General features: G+C 38.8%; 1 protein-coding gene across 4 annotated transcripts in view; it reads right to left on the minus strand.

The window, feature by feature from the left end:
* Positions 1-238: 238 nt before the first annotated feature.
* ZMYND11 (zinc finger MYND-type containing 11) overlaps positions 239-21169 on the minus strand; it is a 106947-nt gene continuing 86016 nt past the window's right edge. For all 4 annotated transcript variants that reach the window (XM_068404748.1, XM_068404746.1, XM_068404747.1 and 1 more), the window contains 11 exons: positions 19650-19727; positions 19151-19243; positions 17580-17667; positions 16314-16369; positions 15519-15596; positions 14850-14968; positions 12797-13004; positions 10850-10918; positions 8677-8949; positions 7400-7585; positions 239-2615 (listed from right to left, as the gene is read on the minus strand). In XM_068404748.1, the coding sequence (XP_068260849.1) occupies positions 2493-2615; positions 7400-7585; positions 8677-8949; positions 10850-10918; positions 12797-13004; positions 14850-14968; positions 15519-15596; positions 16314-16369; positions 17580-17667; positions 19151-19243; positions 19650-19727 (1371 nt within the window). In that variant the 3' untranslated portion in view covers positions 239-2492. The remainder of the gene's footprint in view (positions 2616-7399; positions 7586-8676; positions 8950-10849; positions 10919-12796; positions 13005-14849; positions 14969-15518; positions 15597-16313; positions 16370-17579; positions 17668-19150; positions 19244-19649; positions 19728-21169) is intronic.

Below are 21169 nucleotides of genomic sequence, written 5' to 3' on the forward strand. Positions count from 1 at the left end.
GGCTGAAAGAATCACTTTGGGTGCCAAGAGCCATGTTAAATGCTCAAGCCCTTGAACGGACCTGCCAGCTCATCTTGAGTCAAGACCAAGGTCCCTGTGAGTTCAGGCACAGCTCCCCCAGCCACAGCCCCAGTCCTCTACGTTAGGACAAGTAAAAATAGCAGCCTCACGTGCACCCACCCAAGGACACGAAGACAACGGCCAAAATCAACACAGACACTTTCAGTGTTTTTTTTTTTTTTAAATACATTTATTAACCAATGTTAACACATTAAATGACTCTATATATTGCTAGTCAGAGCAGCTTACAAAATGCCAGAATGCATCATAAACTGGACAGCCACAATGAATAATTACAATGTGCATAGTGGCTAAGCTCAACACTTTAATATAGCTTTATGATTTGCAGAAAAATTAATTTTAAATCATGATTCCTAAAACAATCAATTGTAATTTTACCTAAAACTTATACAAAACCAGGCCACAATCTTTTTTTTTTGTTTTATTTTTTTTCTTTAAAACACACAGTTTTCACGCTGTAGTAACTTGGAAATGTGCAACCGTGTCAACAGAGACAAAAAAGCCAAAGTAACACGAATCTTACTTTCATGCAGCTATCAGTTAAATATTACATATTCTGGAATGATTTTACACCAAAAATATTTCCACAATAACTTGCTTTCATAGGGGTGGATCGAAGTTTTGGAACTTGTAAAGTAATCGAAGAAGATTGATTTTTTAGTTGTGAAGTGTTTTACAGTCACAACACAGAGGCGACAAAAGTTAATTACACATTTATCAGGCAATAATGTAGCTGTGGTAATACAAGTTACCATCTACTTCCTTTTTTTTTCCAGTCAACTTACCACTTAATTTCTGCAACATATTGGGCATTATTTGGCAGTATCTAGTCAATTAACTTATATCACCACTGTAAGTAAAAAAGATCAGGATTTCAGTGGTAGTTCACAGAAGTCTTAGTTATATTTTCATCTTTACAATGACCCTGACAAGTCCTAGAGAAAACTTTTTTAAAGGCTTTCCTCCTGATTCTTCAGCTTCCATCGTTCCATCATGTAATTGCTTTCAATAAATATCAAAGATCTAAATAAATATTTACAAATTATTCCTCTAACTTCTCAAAAAATAGCTGGATGATTAATGGGCATATGACTCAGTCTAAGACCAATCTTTGAAAGAAACTAAAATGTGGAGACACTTTAAAAGAAAAGCTATTTAAGTAAGCTTTACATCTATTTAAAAAATTGTCTCTGAACATGGATGCAATTCATATATCTATATATAAAACAAACAAAAAGAAAATCATTTTTCAACTATCGATCCATTCCTATTGGTAATGCTTCTTAATCCAGACATTCCGCAAAATACAGACTTTTTACAAATCACGGCATCTTTAATACAAGAAAAATTAACATGCATTATTCTTCATTCTGAGTACAGTGATGGAGCTCGTTATTAGGCAATGACCCATTACTACAAACATAACGGCTTCTGTGAAACTTAAGTGCTTTTTCTCCTTTTATTATCGAGTTACAATGGACCAGGTGACACCAGATCATAGGCAGTCAAATGATGTTGGATCGGGAAGGCTGAAGGGGGGGCGCAATAAAGAAATTTGTATGCCTCGTAATTCTGTGTATGAATAAAGGTAGTTGTTTTTTTTCGGTTTTTGGCTTTTCTTATTTTTGTTACAAGCACTCATGTTAGGACAAAGATGAAATGTGCAAACTTCAAAATTTAAATATTCATTTTTCTCTAAGATCCAGCTCAGTAAAAGATTACCCCAGTTCCCTGTGATTTTAAACTACAAGATCAAAGCTAATATTTTGTTATAAAAGTTATATATTGAAAAGAAATAATGAAAATAAAACACAGTTGGGAAATATTTAAGAAAAAATACGCAGGACTAGCACCTGCTGTGTCAACCCTGTTCCCTAAATTCAATCAGGTACCCACTGGTATAACCAATAGATAATGCCTTTAAACAGTAAAATTAAGCTGAACAAAACCAGCTCAACAAGGTTAAGAAATAAATGTTACATCAAGGTAGTATGCTTCGTTTTTCTGAAACAGTTCTATACTTCTTACATTCAGATCTAGTTCTTAAATGTTCCTTTCGTTAAACTCGCATGACTTCTTTATTTTTAGATCTGCTGTTTTTAAAGATTAAAATCTCTGTAAAACCTAAAAATGTTTTAAAATTTGCTGAAAATGCAACAAACCCTCTATTTTAAAATTATTTAAAGTAACCTGCTCCCACAGATGTTAAATTCATTTCGCTGACAAAATTTTGGAGGAGCATTAAACAGAAGTTTGAAATTACTGTGCAAAATTTCTTTTACGAAAAGTGTTTAAAGGCTGGTGCAAAATGGGAAGCAAATTCTAAACAATTTTGGCTTCTTGGAAACAAAAACCGCTGTGTCTGAGAATAGCAATCATCGGGGTGGTTTTCTAGGGGAAGAGTAACTCTTTCATCTTTTTCTGCGGCAGGTACGTTTGTGTTCAGCATGCCAGTGCTCCTGCTGACACTTGATGGAGCAGTAGGAAGTGTTCCAGCAGCAGTGGTACATGGCCTCCTCTTCGCAGTTGTAGCACTGGAGAGAACAAACGACACGAGATTACCACCCTCTCAGGGTCCCTCCTTACCAACGCACAAGTGTTCTCACACGCTCGTGGATGCACCAGCACATGCAAAGCAATACTTCTCTTTTACATATGCTTGGGGCATCCAAAAGCAGGAGGGCATTTTTCACATGGGCTGAATAAAGCAGCAATCTTCAGCAAATTTGCACAATGGTTTCACATTTTCCAGAATATGGATTATTGCTTTTGAAAAAATCATCCCTCATTTAAGAAAACTCATCTCTCAGGGCAGTGGACTGACATTTTTCAGCCACACATTGCAGGAACCATCTTTTACCCTTCATTTGTATAATGGCATCCTGATCTATGTCTTAAAAGCTACAATAAATCAACAGGCACTTCTGGTGTGAACAGGTTCTGCATGAGCTTGAAAATCTGCATTTCTGAGGTTTCTTTACAAGCCTGACCTGTCCAGAGGTTGCTGGGGAAGATCCTTTTGGGCTAGGAAAATCTCAAAAGTCACAACAATAACATTACTGGAGAAAACAAAAATTCAGTACCGAGCGGTTTGTTACAGCCCATTTAGGGTAGGTCTGCAAGGAGGCTACTGTCGTTGGGGATTGCTGGCTGCCAGAGAGCACTGCAATCTGGTGAAAACAAAACCTTGTACTACATCAGTGCTACTGAGAAGAGCAAGCAAGTGCCTTTTCCTTCAAATCTTCCAGAAGCCAGAGAAGGCCTGGTGTACACTGGATGGCTAGATGGGCTCTTGCCCTTTGTCGTGCCTGCCAGGACAGACAAAACTTCTGAAAGAAGAGGTGCTGCACAGCCCGTGATTTCTGCAGAAATGCCTGTTTCTGGGGAGTGTTGCAGCAAAGAGCATTTCTACCCTGGAACACACAGAACTTCCCCGGTTTCTTGGTAGCTGGAAGAGCTACCTGGAAAATAACCCCGTGGCCACTGAGGAACTAAAAAAGGGAATCAGCATGCTGGTCAACACTACCGGTGGTCAACAAGGAGGTACAGCACCCAGACGGTCAATGTGCCCTCTCTCCAGGTGGTTTTATACCCCTTCAGGGAGTGCTGCGAAAGTATTAACTATCATTCTGACAAAATCCTGTAAAGTAGGGTGGCATTGCTGCTAAAGGAGCCACTTATAAGCAGTGCTCTTGAAAGCCAGGTTCTGGTGATCTCAGATTTGTCTTTCTGAATTTGGTCTGCTCAAAAACAAAGAGTATCGTTACGAATCCAGTCTGAAACGCCTATTGCGTGATGGAGAACAGAGAGAGAGATACCACTGTCTGTGAAGGCTGCTATCAAACCACAGACTAACACACAATTTTCTTTTTATGTCCTGTCTAGCTACAGTATTGTTAATAAAACAGAGAATTACAAAGAAAACAAACCCAACTGCCTTAAAATAAAACAAAACAAAACCACAAAAACCCTACGCACTACTAAAAGACAGATCCAAGAAAGTCAACATTTACATTGGCTAAACCCATAAGTATTTATTTACATCAGCAATAAAGGTACTGCCCTAGCTGCATGAGAAGGGAACCTCTCCGTTTGCCTTTTATAACTTAGCTCCAGGGAAGTTTATTTGTAGAAATGTCTGCAAACAAGTATCCTCTCGAGAGCTGTTTTCCTGGTTTTTCATGCTGCTGGCTGCCCACAAGCCTGTGGGAACCATTAGGATCATCCGCTGGAAAGGTGCAGGGAACAGCTGTGTCTCTCCATTACGTACAGCATGGGCCTCAGCCCAGGGACCAGCTTCACATCTGCTTGCTTGGAGAGATCAAAAAAGCGAAGACAGGAGAGGACAACTGAGCTGTGGGTCCTGCACCTCCCTTTACATATGCTGGCCATAAGTGTGAGACGTAAATCTCCACTTACAAAAGGAAAATAGTGTCATCTAAGCTGGCACCAGCACATGTGGCTGAGAAGGCAAGATGCCAGCTGGCCTCAGGCCTCCTCTTTGTATTTTCCTCTTTCTAAATGTTATCAATCACTTGTTTTTTTGTTTCAGACAGTACACATCACAAACAATGCTCATTCACTTAAAAACAACCTGTTGCAAGTTAGAATAACTACACACGTAAATATAATTAAAAGAGAGAGAAGTTAAAAATTGAACTATGCACCGATTTAAATGAGGCTTATATGCAAATAAAAGAACCAGAAGAAACTAAAAAAGAAACATTATCAGGACCAGCACTCTAGCCTGTATTCTGGAGGCCATCAAACTGCGTAATCTCATGATCGTTATCCCTGCCTTTACATTTCTTCCTTTCATTTGCTATTTACTTGAGGTATCTGTATTAAATCCATATTTTCTGGAGGTATAAAAATGAGATTGGGTTAAGCCCAGGGGACTGTGACCAGTTAGAGCAACAGAAAATGTTGTTCTTTAACTATGTGTTAGGCGCCTGAGGGCTGGGAGTGCATCTTCTTGTGTGCCTGTACACCACCAGCAAAACGATCCCTTCATCCTGACTGGATTTTTTTTTTAGGTACAAGAAAAAGACAAATATAGTATGAATAATAGCAGCTGTATTCCCAAGCCTAGACATCTGCATTATGCAAAGCCAGAGGTCTCTGCTTCTAATTAAAAAGCAAAGCCATCAAAACTCATTTAGTATGTGTGTTAATTACATGAGATTTTGGTAAGGAGGTATCATTATTATAATGGCAGCATACAAGAGCAGTACTACACACCAGGGACTGTCATTAGTACCACCTAAGGAAAAATCACTGGGGAGTTGTGTAATTGGACCAACTCCAGCTGCCTGAGGCCGTGTATTGGCAGGCAGATCCATCAGCTTGAATGCAAAGGTGTTTATCCTTACCCTCTCTCTCTACCACATGCAAACCAGCCACCTGTATGATGCCTTCATTTAAGGTGGTGACTAACAGTTAGTTCTGGGGCCACAGAAATAGCCAAGACTGTCAAATGCTCTTTATATCTTTAATTGTTTTGCTCGGAAAGAGCCTTTAACACACAGGATCATAAGATGCAGTGATGTGGTACCAGGGCACTCTCTGATTAGGCTAAAGGATATGGCAAAGGCACATCTGAGCAGATGAAAGTAAGTCTCAGGAGTTTCTTTCATAAAATCTGCCTTCAAAAAACCAAAATGCAGCTATAGCTAAGAGTCCAGACTCACAATCAAGTAACTGTGATTGAATTACTGCACATCAGCTGAATGGTGTCAACAGTTCACACGTGCACTCTTGACTTCTGACAGAAGAGAGCTAATTTGACATCGTTCTATAGTGGGCAAAGGCAATTCAATTTCCCTCTCAAGTGCCACAGGCAAAAGTACGCATGCAGACACCAGCAGCTGGTGACTCATTAAACACAGTAACTTGATCAAGTCAGAGACCTAAATAACTTTTCTGGTCTGCAGAGACAGGTAGACAGGGAGGAATTTTCTAACTGACAGAGACCCAAGCACTGCAGTATTGTGACACCCACAGTAAAATCTCTACTAGGAACAGAAATGAAGACTCTACAGGAGCTCTGGCATTTGAAGTAACTCTTCTCTTTACAAAAATCCAAACTTGTAACTGTGATAGTCAGCAACCGATTGTCTTGCCTTAGTATTTATTTCTGTCTTCTGTAGAGCAGAGTTTTCTCTGCAGGGACCATCGTTTCATCTGTAAGAACAAGGACTAATGAGGCTGAACATAAACAAACAGCCCTTTACAGAGGCAGACAACCAGGAGCTGCAGGAAGGAGCCAGGGCTGGCTGTCCCCGGGTGGCAGCAGCAGTGGGACAGTGGCTGTCCATCGCTGCTCAGATCAGCGTGCCATCTTGTGGCAAAGGCACCCGCACGCTTCTCAGCCGCATCGGACAAAATCAAAGCTCAAAAGGAAGCAAGTAGAAAATCTTGTACCCACCCTCCTGTGTGTTATAGATTGCTATTACAGTGCAGTGTGATTTCCTGAACGATGGCTTTCCTTTCCTTGTTCTATGAAAATTAGCAAAGAAATAGCAAACCGTGTACGTGTGCCAGGCTCACTGCTCCTCGGTGTAACAGCTTCCACCCATACTCTGTTACAGGCTAGCAGCACAGTATTACAGTACTTACAATGTTTGAGTAGATGCTGTACAGCCATGTGGGAGAACATACTTCTGTCTTCAAAAGAAAACTGAGACACAAACCAAGCAAAAACAGGGAAAAGTTTGCAGCAAGTAATAGAATGGTAAGTTAGATGTCTGTTTTCAGTTTTCCAAAGGGCATACAAACATGTTTTTTGTAGGCAATGCTGCAGATTTGGGCTTAAGGACTGAACAAGGGAGAGAAACATATTTCAAAGTCATGTCTTAAATACAAAAGAACATAAAAGAGCTGCAGAAAAAGGTAGGAGAGAAAAAGGCCAAAAGGATATCACTACCAGCACTATTAGCAGGGGATCCAAATTGGTGCAGCCACATATGTACCCTCTGGGGCCTTGAGATCAAAGGAGTGTGAACATAATGCAAAGCATGTCTTATACAGAGTAAAACTGCTTTTAGAAAAAAATATTTTGATACTAACATCTGGTTGGACTCAAGAAGATGGGGCTGTTAACACTACATCACCAAGATGAAAAGTAATCAGAACGTCAAGTTGAAATTTGGAGGTTAAGAAAATTTGAAAGCAGTAATATGAAGGAGAAAACCTTAAAGCTGAAAGACCATTGAAAGAGCGGCGCAGTCAAAAGTAAGGAAGAAATCACCTTCAGTTGGCCTGCAGTATGCATTATACATTTCCACTTACTGTCTTGTAATAAATTTTTGACACTTACCCACTGCTTCTTCTTGGTCTGGGAAATCAATTGCTTGTGCTGGCCTGCTAGTTTCTTAATTTCTTCTAAAAATTCTTCTTTGCACTTCTCCTTCACTTGCTTACATTTTCTGTCCATCTCTCCCTGTGCGTTGGCCACAGCTTTATTTACAGCCTGTCTCTTCTCTTCTTCCATCTCTGTGCGCAGCTGCCATAAGAAAGTCAGCAAAACAAGTCAATGGACAGCTATTGGAATCATAAAGTATCTTCTTTAAACTTCTACTCTTTAAACCTCTATTACTGATGTGGGTGGAGGTCACATAATTAGAGATTTCTCCTATTTAGAAAACAAAAAGTTCTCTCCTTGAGAGTTATAATAAAACTTCCATCCCATAAGAAACATTCAAAATAAAAATGTCACTGTATTTTTATTCTGCTAGGCATCTACAAAAACAGCTAAACAGGTTCCATGTATATTCTGTCAACGATCAGTTTACAAATACATTCATTTATCTTAGACAAAGATTTATCCTTTTCTAAATCTACGACTGCATATAAATCTACAGCAAGGGCACAACGGAAAATACCAAATAGAGCACCCCTAATTTTAGTAAGAGGTACCTTTTAGTATTCATTGTTGGTGGGATTCCTTTTCCCTTGCTCAGTTATCTAAAAGTTTGGTGTCTTAATCCTACAGGATTAACGCTTAAACTCCCTAGGTTCATTCCATAGTCCTTCATCCAGAAGGAAATTCATCTTATCCTAAGAAAGGTACTTAAGAGAGGTCAGACATCATCCTCTAAATTGTCCTGCTCTCTCCAGCCAAAGGTGACCAGCTCAGGCTTAGATATTGAATTTTAAATAGGTTATCATTAGATAAGAAAATTCAAACCAATTTCAGCGAATCTATTTAATGTTTCGGTCAGAAGCTTGACAAAAGAAGAATTATTTATGAATAGCATTTAAACAATGCCATTGTTTACAACCACACTTGACAATGGAGACAAAGGCTTTGGAAACGGATACTCATGAATGAACAATTAGTTTCATTTTTGGATCACAAACTGATTTCACTGGACAAGAATCAAAAAAGGCAGTTTTCTGTTTAAGCTAAGGTCTGTTGGTATAGAAATGGTCTAAAATGCAATAATGAAGACTATTTTTATGTGGTCTCTTTGGAAAAGGTTTTTTATTCATTTTCTTAAGGGTGTATGTTACAAAAATAGAAAAGAATGTGAAAAAAATCCACACTCCTCCTCTCCTCAAACCAGAGTGTAGGTGGTGTTCGACAAGTGTTACCTTTTCCACTGCCTCTCGCACAACTCTCTCAGTTTCTCTTTTGTGATCAGCTTTCATCCTGTCCTTGAAATCATTAAAGATTTTGGTGTATTTGTCATGGCACATGTTCTGACACACTCCATCATTACTGGTCTGGGTGCTCCGATGCAGCATTTTTGGAGAAGAGGCACTTAACTTCTTGGTCTGAGTTGAGACTGAAACTTTTTCAATGGGCTGAGGCATTGTGGGAATTTCCTGGCTTGAACTTACTGCTTCAGTTTCAGGTTCTGGCTCCTACAGAGAAAGAACAAACTTGTAAATCCAGATATCCAAATAAAACATGTTAACTTTCAGCTCCCCCTGGAGAAAAAATGTTACATGACTAATGCCAGTGCAATTAATGTGAAAGGTGTCTGTTGAAGACCTTTAGTGCTAACGGGATGGGGGATCCCTGAGGAAAACCAGCATAACAGTGGGTAGGCTCTTTGGTCAGGCTTTTCTGACTTCAGCTAGGAGCCCTCCAGAAGGAAGTATATGTACCGCATCAATATGCTACACTCACCAGCCTCACTTCCCCAAAAGTATGACCAACATCAGAGGCTATGCTGAATCACTGCAGATCCCTTGGGCTTACTAAAGGGTTGCTATAGATTTCCCCCCTACCATTCTCCCTGAAGAGACTGTAGCTGCGTGGCCAAGGTGCCCGAATTCTTTTGGCAAACTCTGGGCTTACTCTGGCCCAACAGGCTGCACTGGAGTCTCATATTCCACTGATTTCATAAAAGTGCTGCAAAGATTGATTAGTGCTTCAAAGGTGCTTTGAAGATGAAAGGCTAACGAGCGTCTTAAGTCTTGCTTCCAATAATATAGAACTAGACTTGTACGACCACAGAAGCTTTCTGTAATTACACAATTATCAAGAAAGAAATCATAGTTACTGTAGTGTACTGTACTGAATTTAGCTGCCTGTGTTATTACACTGTAACACTCCTGCTCTTTAGAACAGGTAGAAGCAATATCCCTGCAAACTCTTATTGATATTTGAAGACACAGATGAACATTATTTGGGTTTTTTTTAATGTAGATTTTTTAAAGCTCATTTAACAGTGTACGGACAAAGCACACAGTCCTTGTAACAACAGACTTGCTCAGGACTGGACTTTGTGCCTGTCTGTGTGATGGGGCACCACATGGGGCACAATTTGATGCTCACACCAATCAAAAGGCTGACTGCGTATTCCCTTTTGCAACCAATTACTCTCTAATAGGTCACTGTGATTGACTTCTGGATCACTGATCAAATATGAGCAGAGCTAAGAAGGCAAATGTTAAGACATAAACACATGAAGCAAATTACATTTGCTTGACAGAAAACACAATAAAAACGACGAGACATCCTAAACTGTAGTCTCCATATCTTGCACTCGAACAGATTTTGTGCCCCAGGGAGCACAAACTGTGTGTCACTGCCTCCATCCATGAAGGTGCCTTCTGCGGTATCAGATACAACGGGGAGGCAGGTCCCCAGATACTAGGAGTGGCAATGTCTGTATTTCAGGCACCAGGGCCATCCCACATAACTGGTGCTAAAATACCTGAACCCTCCTCTGTAATGGAGTCCTGAGTCCTCTTCCGAGGACTGTGCATATGTGCAGCTTTTTCTTAGCGTTCAACACGCAGCTGAAACAAGGCCAGGAAAAAGTACTCAAAAGTTAGGAAACAGGAGATTTATGGCTGTCTCAGTAACTGCCCCCTTGTGTACAAGCATAATAATACAGTCCCTTGGTTATATGATCATTCAGTGTGCACGCTGGATAAACAAGGAAGTTCCACGGACAAAGGTGGATACGACATTTTATAAACTTAATATTCTTGCTTGTGCAAAATACTTTCTAATTGCTGCTCTTTATAGACTTACTAACTAGCCTGAATTTGTCATTTAAAAAAAATAATGTTGTAAGCTGACTGTTGATTTATTCATGATACAGGATATTACCACGGTGACACCAGTAGCTAGCATGTGGGAGGGATAATTAGGTTTGTTAGCAAGGAGGACCAAGCCACGGGGCTGGAACTTCCAAGATTAATACTGTAAAATTAGTAAAAGGTGACATAAACTGAAGGAGTGTCTATTAAAATTTCAGACTTTTTGTCCTTCGCTATCTCTACAAACATGGTAATTGAGGTCACTTACTTCTTTCTTGAGTTCCACACTCTGGTTACGTCGTCCTTTCTTTGCTCTTGGCTCCTGAGTAACCTTCAGCTGTGAAGATTAAGAAAAGCATATTGAATCATTCCAAAAAACATTTCATATAAGTAGCATTCATTGTAACATGACTGATGTACCTTTTATTTGTGATTATTTGCAATTATTTAATTTAGCAAATAGAAAGTTCAATACTGTTCTTAAATGAGAAGTGCACACGATAAAACTTTCCACATTATCACTAATAACTATGATTGCATGAATGAACAAACTGTGATTCTGTGATTCTGTGAAGTTCTAATATTCAATATGTATTTGCTAAAATACCCTTAACCATTGTTTTCTTCATTTCACACACAATGTCAAACACTTTTTTCTGGAATATTCTGATATCACTGACCCATAATTAGGCAGCAGATCTTGTTGGAAGCCAGAAAACTGCAATAATTAAAAGATAATGTATACATGTAAAGATGGTAGGATTATCCAGACTTGCTATAATTGATTATAACTGTATGCTTGGAGGGGTATGAAACTTCATGCTTTAGAATAAAAGCCAATCTCCAGCAACAGAAACAGGGGTGAGATCTAAGTGGATCACATATTATCTTACAATGGCTTACAGAAAAGTTCTTACTCCTGTCTTTGAAGCATCCAGTACTAGCTAGTGTTAGTGACAGGATACTACAGATTACTGCAGAGCACTGAGTTTGATGGCTACTCTTATATTCCTGTATCTGGGAAACCAGTGAAACAGGTATAAGCATTAACCAAGTGAAGGATGAACAGCTGGGGTGGAACAGAAAATACGCAAATGGACACTTCAAACCTTATGACTGACACTTCTGAAAAACTAGGAAAATGCCACTATTATCTTTCATAAATATTATTTGTGACCATTTTCCTGTTTCATTGTTGCATGACTGCATACATGACATTAAATAAAGGGGCTACAAAGGGTTAGCTAAGAAAATCAGGCTAAAAAAACCCGAAAACCACTTTAAGCATCCCCTTAAAGCAACATCCATTTTTATAAGCTTTAAGTTCTATCTAAAAATTGGATGATAGACCTGTTTGACAAAAGGGCAAAGGAAGAGGGTTAAACATGCTGATTTTTTAAAATACAGACTTAGAGAGAGGATAGTGGTTTTAAATGAAGAAGAAGATGTTGCCAGGGAAAAGGCTGCTAAAAATACAGAGAAGCATCCTGCAAGCTACAAAAATCTTACTGCCAAGTCAGTAATAGTGAATATATAACACCCTCTGGGACAATGAATGACTAGCAATGTTCCACTGTAATAAGGCAATTTCCATACAGCAATACAAAGTTTTGTATTTTGGCCATTTGTGCTTTCACCTTTGTTAAACCAATATAATTTTTCTTATTTTGCAGAACCATTTTTAATGACTTTAATCAGTTGCTGGTCACATGGTCCTCAAGTGCAACGTCTGCACCTAACTTCAGTTGGACTTGCTGAAAATGTCATGGTTGGTGTTACTCAGGGATCTGTAACGCAGAATACAGTCCAAAGTGAACATACTCCAGCTGTGAAAAGGCTGAACAGCTACAGGGCTGTCCCTTGACGGGAGTCCAAGAAGACAGCATTGCAGTCTATCTGATATCCATGACATTTAACTTGAACATTCCTATTTAACTTTAGAAATCTTGGTCTGTCTCGTCAAGGTACTGTAGGTGACAAACATTTTGAAACTTCCCAGAGGTCATCCAAGAAACTGAGGAAAGAGGAAAACTCTATATTCTTGCTATTACTGAGCTACAAAACATAGGCAAAATAAGCCTTTGAACTCTTCTCTTGTCACCACAAAACTGCAGACAGAGCACAAGGCTAATTTAATAGTAGATCAATCAAAAATATGTCATCTCTGTACCCTTTAATAAATTGCCTGGATTGCTAACATTGTGGCAGCACTCACCTGCTCATTGCTGGTGGAAGAGATACTCGACTCTGCCTCCTCTTCTCCTTTATCCTCATTCTTTGATTTCCAGAATCTCCCCTCACGAAGAAAACGCTGGTGCAGTTCCAGCTCATCACAGGCCTTCTTCCACCCCATACTGCGTTTCACGTGCAGCCGATGGATGTTAACTGTGATATCTTGAATGTTTTCAGAGGGGATCCAGGCCCTTTTGAATACACAATACAGACATATTCAGAAACATTAAATACTGATGAAGGATCTTGACCTGAGAAACTGACTTCAAAACCAGTTTTTCACAGTGGCCAATCACTGACAATTCCTTTTTACTCATAATTTTTTTTATATTCAACACATTTGAAAAAAAATGGACGGCATATCGTTAGACATTTGTGCTGTTACCAGCACTTGTTAGCTGTGGGAGCTATGTCTGAAAGTCTCTTTCATTTTTGCTGAGCCACAAATCTCCCCCAGCACCAAAAGCAGTCAAATCTCCTTCCTGCTCTCTTCCTAAATGCCCTGAGTCATACACAGAAACATCTTTACTCAAGGTTTGTAAACTAATCCAATTTAGCCCTTGACCTCTTTGCTAAAACCGTCAAGGACTTTACCAAATTATCACCTCGAATAGAGACATTTTGAAGTTTGGGCCCTTGTCTATCAGGACTGAACTCATGTGGGGACTGTCATGCTCTTTTGGACTGAATTCATGCCAGTGACTTGGTTCCAAAGGTACTTTGTCCTCTTAAATATTTTCAGAGAGTCCTCATAGAGTTAGATGGACAGCTCTTGACATTTTGAAAGGTTATACCAAGCAACATTGGACATTAAAGAAAAAGTGTCACTGCCATGCACATCTACATAACAGGGTAAATACTGTAACAAATTAAATGTCTGCGGACAGATATTCAGTTCTTGCAATATAAATTTCATTTCAGTGCAGTCAAAGAAACAATGCTAATTTACACCAACCAGGAATTTGGCCTTTTGTCCAAGTCCAGCACAGTAACCAAGCAGTGGCACTCTACTAAAATGTATTTTGCCTCTTCTATCAGCACATGTTTAAGAAGTTGCAAGCACCTCATCCCACAAGTGTCACGTTACTTTATTAAATAGTTAGAAGCTGTGTGAATTTAATGTCCAAACTACTAATGAGATAAGCTGTATTTGCAAACAGATTCAAGGTAAATCATTCTGTGATTGAGACACAAATAAAGGTCCTTTACCCACTTTATGCCTATTAGAAGATTTTGGTAGTTCATATAACAAATGAAAACATGTTACATACTGTGCAAGTTACACTAAAAGCAATTTAAATAAACAGCCTCATAAAACACTCTTACTGAATTGTCAGCTGCGCCAAAATATACCACCTTCCCAACAACCATAAATTACTTTGCAAATGCCTCTTCTCCTCACATTATAGGCATATAAATCAAAAAGCAAAAAAAATCAGTACATCCACTGTAGTAACACTACTACAACCCTCCCCAAATGCTGAACAAACAACTGGAGGTGAGAGTAAAAGCTGATCTCTTAAGAGTGAAGTTTCCAGTGTAGAGAGTTACTCCCTGGAACTGCAAACTGGCTCACAACAGGAGCTCTGTCAACATTCTAGCAGTGAGACAAAAACATTTGTGATGTATATTATGTTACTAAAACACAAAATTGCAATGTGCCTGCTCAGAAGAGAAAATTGCACAAAGTCAATACTGCTGGGAGTAAGAGTACATTTCTGTCCAATTTTCACCTTGGCCTGGATTAGCAGGCTGCTACTGATTTGAAGAAACAGTTGAAGTTCACTTCCTTCCTTTAATTAAAATAGCATTAAGTAACAAACATCCCTATGGCAACTGTGGAAAGGGAATCGCTGAGCCATTTGGCAACTTTGGATGTGTTAGACCATGCTTTAAATTTTCTGAAACAATTATGGCAGAGTACTCAGTCTTTCTAATGTTGGCAACTAGCTGAGCCAGGATTTACAACATGATAGATGAGAAAAATTCTTTTAAGTATTGTTTGTAAAAAGCAGCACATGGAATTAATAAATTACCTTTGGTGGTGATGGCCAAAAAAGCGAACATCAACTTGATTGTCCTCTTTCTGCATGACTTTGGCTGGCCAAAACCCAAAGCCTTTCATTTTGGCCCAAACCAACTCATGATTAGGTATCTGGAAAAAATGTTGTATTTATTATTGGATATGAAGTATTACATTGCTATCTCCCACAAATATTTTGCTGTAATACTATGCTAGTATCTTAAGAATATGGTTGCTGTTTATGTCTAGTGCTATTTTCATTTTTATCTCCTTGCAATACATATTTCCCTGTTAGATGTATTGCTTGGATCAAAGTAAAAAAAAAAAAATACAAAGTCTGAAAGGGGCGTAACTGTCTACTGAAAACAGAGATCTTAAGCAGCCCAAAAACTGAACTTGTCTTTATAGCTCCATCCAGGAGCAAAGTTTTATTTCTGTAAGCTCCTTATTTTCTTGTGAGACTGTTGTTAACTGGCTGATAACCAAGTTTTATAACCTATATTGTTACATCTTTGAACTTCAATCAACATTTCACTTGTGTAAAATATCTAGGCTTACAGAGTCTTAACCATGCTTTTGAAGCAAGTCTACTGAAATGGAATATTCAATGCATTAATGACACCAAAACTGCAAGCTTCTATACAGAAAAGCAAACAAATAAAAATCTGTGTCAGCAACGTACACAAGGATAGCAGAACCAATTGTCAGGTCGCGCGTTTGACAAATAGAAACAGTTCTTGCAAAGCTGCAGTTCATCCAGCTGAAAAACAAAAAAAGGTCAATAAGCCCAAAAAAATCTATTTATGTGACTTCAGTAGTATCCCTCTCTCTTAAGTAGTAACATTTTTCAGCCCTGCTTGCTAATTTGGTGGATTTACTTCTGTCTGTGAAAACTATAGGTGTGAAACCGAGGTGAGCTGAGAGTGAATGAAAGACAAGCTGCAGAAATGTTACTCATGGGTTAGAAAAACAAGGCAGAGAAAGGAGACTAATTCAACTCTTAATAATTTATTATAGCTAAAATGCAAAGAATAGTTCTTTAAATTAATCAAATATTTAAAGTACATTCTGAAAGAAGTAATTCAACTGTACAAATGGAGAAAGTGTGACAGCTCCCCTAGCTTTATTTTTTGGTGTCCTCTGAATGTTGAGAAATGTTTCAATGCCAATTACAGAATTTAGTAGGAATCTCACCTCAGGTTCAATTTATATTAGCAAGTACAATTATTTCTAGTCCAACTATGTATAACTAGATCAATATCAAAACTAAAATTTGAATATCGGCATTTTCCAAATGATAGTCTCGTTGAAAAAAAAAAAAAAAAAAAAAAGAATTCTGAATCAGCTGTTAGAAAGTTAAGGTAAAATTTATAACTTCACACCCTTTTTATTTTTGTAATATGAAGAATAATTTTCTCAGATTCTGAAATGAAAATCAGGTATCTTGTCTACATCTTGGTTACTTGGTACTACTTACTTCATGACATGTGTCTTTGTAAAGCATCCTCGCTATATCAGCTTGTTCACTGTCCGCTATAAAGTAAAAATAAATGGTATGAACAATCACAGTATGATCACAGTGCTTACAAAGATTTGCAGCTGTCATTGCTATGACTTTCATGCTATAATTGTCTTGCTTGAGAATACAAAACATAATTTAGTCACTTGGATAACCCTTCCATTTAAAATTTTCTAACAATCAGTTCTATCTTAGTTTCCTCTTTCATATTTATATGCAAAAATACTTTTAAACTGAACAATACAAGCACACATCTGAGGAGCAGCAGCAGGGAGACAGGGTTGCTCTTACTATGGACCCAGTTTCTTTCTCTGCCAGTGTCTTAGTGACACACTGCAATTGTCCTAAAACATGGCGCTCTGCCATCACCACTTGACAGGAACACAGGTACAATCACGTAAGTATTTCTGCTCAGAGTAATGCTTCACAGACTATTTATCACTGTGTGTTTCCCTTTACACCTGTGTATTTCTCTATTAGCACATTCACATCTCTCCTTATCAATGACAGTGTGGATCTACTGATGCTGCAGATAGACTGGTCCCACCCTCCTCCCAGTTTCCCTGATGTGGGCTGTGTCTGCATGGGAGAACCACATCCTTCCTGAAATGATGGCTCTGGAGAACTTTGTTACAGGACCTGGCTATAGCTTCTGGACGCAGTGGTGGTGCTTTTCCACTTCCAATCAGACTGTCCCACCATATCAAACAGTCACTTATTACCTTCCCAGTGGCTGGCAGCTTCTCTGATGGCTGTACCTCGACACACTGCACCAGCAGGACACTTCTAGTGTGGATGTAGCTATATTTGCTGTTGCAATATGGCAGATATTGCCCACGAGTGAATAATGTGTCTAAAATACATGTTTCTGCTGACACAGCACATCAGAGATCAGACCTCTTTCCACTCTAGAACAGCATATGAATACTGGCAGAAAGCTGCAGTATAGACTGACTTATGACTTAGGCTGCAGAAGAAACAGGATGGCAAAGTTGCAAATTCCCAGTAACAGGTTTAGCCAGGGAGGATGAAAATAGTTGTATAGTAGGTAGGCCAGAAAAGACCCTGCAAAGTCCTCTTGCAGCTTACTTTGATTTTTAAGGGCTCTCAAATACCCTCATCCACACTTAAGATTACCTAATACCAAATTCAGTCCTGAGCTTGTTGAGTTTCCTACAGATAAATATAAATCAAATAAAGCAAGCAGTAAATGTAGTACTTTACCTCCATAGAAAATCACTGTGTTGTGTAGAAGCAGCTGAGCATCTGCTTTGAACTCCTCATAACTCCTGTACTTTCCTTCATTTACTTTCTACACAAAAGAAAACATAGGACGCTGAAAAATCTGCTAAAGTGCTGTACCTGTTTTATGCAGAGAAGCTTTCACAGAAATCTGCATTATGCAACACAGATCAGACACTGCCTTTCCTGCATACAGAAGGAATACTTAGAACTCTCTGACACGGTTTGTTAGTACCTGAACACTGGCTGCATTGGTCCCTTTATGCAATGCCCAGAGGTAAAACAGGTGCTTTAATATTTGACTAAGTTTAAAAAAGAATTCTCTTGGTTGTAACAAGGTAAATCTGGAGTAGCTTCATCATAAGGTGTGGCCCAGAACACTTGTTCAAATTAAAATATATTCCCTGAGGTGAAGATTTTGTAGCTTAAAATACCAGCTAGTTTCAAATCAATGTTGACTGCCTTTATGCTTCCAGGATCTTCACTTGGCAGTCACTGTTTTCTGATGAAGGATGATTGTCTTAGTCTTCCAAACTCATAACAAATGCCTACATGGAGCCATGCAGTTCATTTTCCTAGTATGGTCTTTTGTCTGATAAGGAATGCAGCATTTTCAGTTGTGCTCTGTCAAGAACACCTATGAGAATTCCAATCATCAAACAAAACATCACCAGTTTCTAGGATGTTATCAAGGCCAAAAGATCTTCTGTGGAAGCAGGTGAAGCCGACACAGTGAAAGGAAGGCCTGACCTATTTTCAGGCTCAACCAGCGTTACCAGTACTTCAAGCCAGTCAGTAGTGTTGGTCTTCAAAACTGCCAGTGAAGCTATTGTTTATCCATGCGATTCAATAACAATAATAAAACAAAGGCTTTTCACATCTATGGTTGTAAAGGGCAATATATACTACAGCACTGGATAGTAATCCAGTTGCAGCAATGAATAAAGATGAATACGCTGTTCATTTTGGTCATGTGCAGTTGATCTACGTGAGTCATGGTCAGACCTTTGGTTCAGAAAAAAAAGACAACATATTTACTAGTACTTTATTTTTGGAACAATTAATGCAAAACATGTTTTAAGTGAGTCTTGTTTTTTCATGATCAACAAAACGATTGGTTCTTTATGAATCATTTAGATGTTTCTAAAGTTGCCATGTATACAAGGCCTTAATGACTAGAATCGGAATATGGTCAAAAACATTAGGCCAGATAAGCAAACATGGGCACTCACGTCCATATTCAGTGACTTAGATAAATGGTACTTTCTCTAAAGGTTTCAGCTGCCTACAGCTCCTAGTAAAACCTTAGTACAAAAGGAATTGAGGATACTCTATATCTGAAAACTAGGCACCACTCAAAATGGTTTTACTCAGTTACCTATTTAGGAGGACAATTCTGAAATTTTAAGCTCCCATATCCAATGCTGGACACAATACTGAAACACTGATCATAAGGAGAATTAAACCAGATTAGTGCTTTAGTCCTTAAGGTTTATCTTCATTGTTAAAAGACACCATAAACAGTGCAGAAGTTAGAAAGCAAGTCACTCTACCTCCTGTATAGTAGGAACATCAACAGCTGAGTGCACCAGCCTTCTATACATTGGGTGTTTGCTGTCCTTCCCTTTCTTGTTTAGATCTATAGCCTGAAAGGACCATGAGACAGTGTAAGTTATTGCATTTAGAATCTGCTTAAAACACACCAAAAAAAAGATTAAAAAAATGCAATAGTTTTGAATATTCCACGTGGGAATACACGAGGCCAAACTGTAGATCCACAATCGGACAGATTACATGTGTCTGAAACCTGAAAAATGTCCATTTCAGAGGAGCCACAGGCCCACGGCATGAACTACTCCTGCCAGAATGATACTAATCCTAGCAATGAGACATGGTAAGTGTACGTTGAAATATACACACCACTTATGACAGAGGAAATAAAATGACACCCTCTTGTAGCCCTCCTCCCTGCACAGTCATACATGGCCAACGGCAACGTATCCTGTACACTGCAACCCAACACTTCGATAAACTTCTCTGTTTCAGACTCACCCGCTCCTTCATACGAGAGACTATGAATCGCAGGTATGTGCTCATCTCTTGTTTACTTGTGTTTTTCTTCTTGATACTCTGTCAAAGAAAAACAGGATCATATTATTATTTAAAACTGGACTTCAAAATTAATCCAATAAAAATTTTCACTGCATCACAACATTATTTGAAAAGGTAACTTTGAATCACATATCACACAATTTTTTAGAGAAAATCTTTTCTGGGAAATTAGTAACACTAACACGTCACAACAACTATATATGTTGCTTTGAATTATGTCTGGGCTGAGGACTTCAGCTACAGAAAGATTACAGGTTTTATTTCCACTTGTTTCCATAATACTTTGTCAAAACCTCTCAGGTAAAAAAGTGTCCAATTAGAATAAAGCAATGAAGAAAGGCATTTTAGGGAGCAGTTGAAAATTTATTTTATGGTCCTTTTATTAGCAAGGCATTAATATTTTTGGTAAAATAATAAATTATTTTAAAAATAATACCCTGTACCATCTACAAATTCTGTGCTTCCTAGGCAAAATGACACCGTCTAGGAGGAAGTGAAATAGGCTCTAGCCAGTGAAAACTCAGAGCACTTTTTACTGCTCAAGAAATATGGCAGTTGTTTATTTTTGTGGTTCTTCCTTCAAAAAATCTAATCCACACAGACTGCTTCCTTTCAGCAGTTCAGAATCCAGAGTTTTCCCCCCTCATCTTAAACTAGTATAGAGACTTATCCCCACCTTTCAAAGTCAATCCAGGCTAGTGGGAAACACTGCATACAAAAAACGTGCTGCTAAAGAGAAGGTGGTTCTCTGCAAATGCCTGGCGTGCTCCTACAAACCAGCCTTTCCAATCCCAGGTCACCGCAGCTGTGCACAGTTCTGCATGGCCTTACAACAGCTGGCTGAAAAGCGCTATCTCCTCCTTGCTCTTCCTTACTGTAGTTCTCCAAAACAGAAGCACAGTGAAACAACATGGGTTCCAGGGTTATTATCCTGAAGTGATTTCTAACTGCTCATATCTCTTGCAAAAATGATTATACCTCCTCACACCTCCGAATGCAGAGTGTCAAGCTAAGTTCTTCCCTTCTCATGCCTCACTTCACCTGTATGCAAACTGTGTGGACCAAACTGGCTCAGTTACACCTGCACCTTCGAATTTTGATGGTCTTTAGCAAGAACCACATAATTGTGCAGATGACTGTTGCTTAGCAAACACAAGAAAAAACAGAATCTGTGTCCTAATAGGTAGCTAAAAGAGGTATGAGGCTTATGAACTATTCATCACTAGAAGTGTGCTATTTTTTACTGAATTACTTATATATGACTCTGAACATATAGAGGGAGCAGACACATTGAGTACAGAGCAACTACTTTTACATATTTACTTGGCAATAGCATAAATTACCCATTAGTGCAAAAAAAATGGATAAGATTTTATTGCGTCTCCTCTGCTTATATTCCTTCTGCAAGACTCTGAAGACACTGAAAATCACAGGCTGGCCCTTGTGCTACAGTAAGTGTG

The sequence above is a fragment of the Nyctibius grandis genome, chromosome 7 (assembly GCF_013368605.1).
Source record: "Nyctibius grandis isolate bNycGra1 chromosome 7, bNycGra1.pri, whole genome shotgun sequence".
Lineage (NCBI taxonomy): Eukaryota > Metazoa > Chordata > Aves > Nyctibiiformes > Nyctibiidae > Nyctibius > Nyctibius grandis.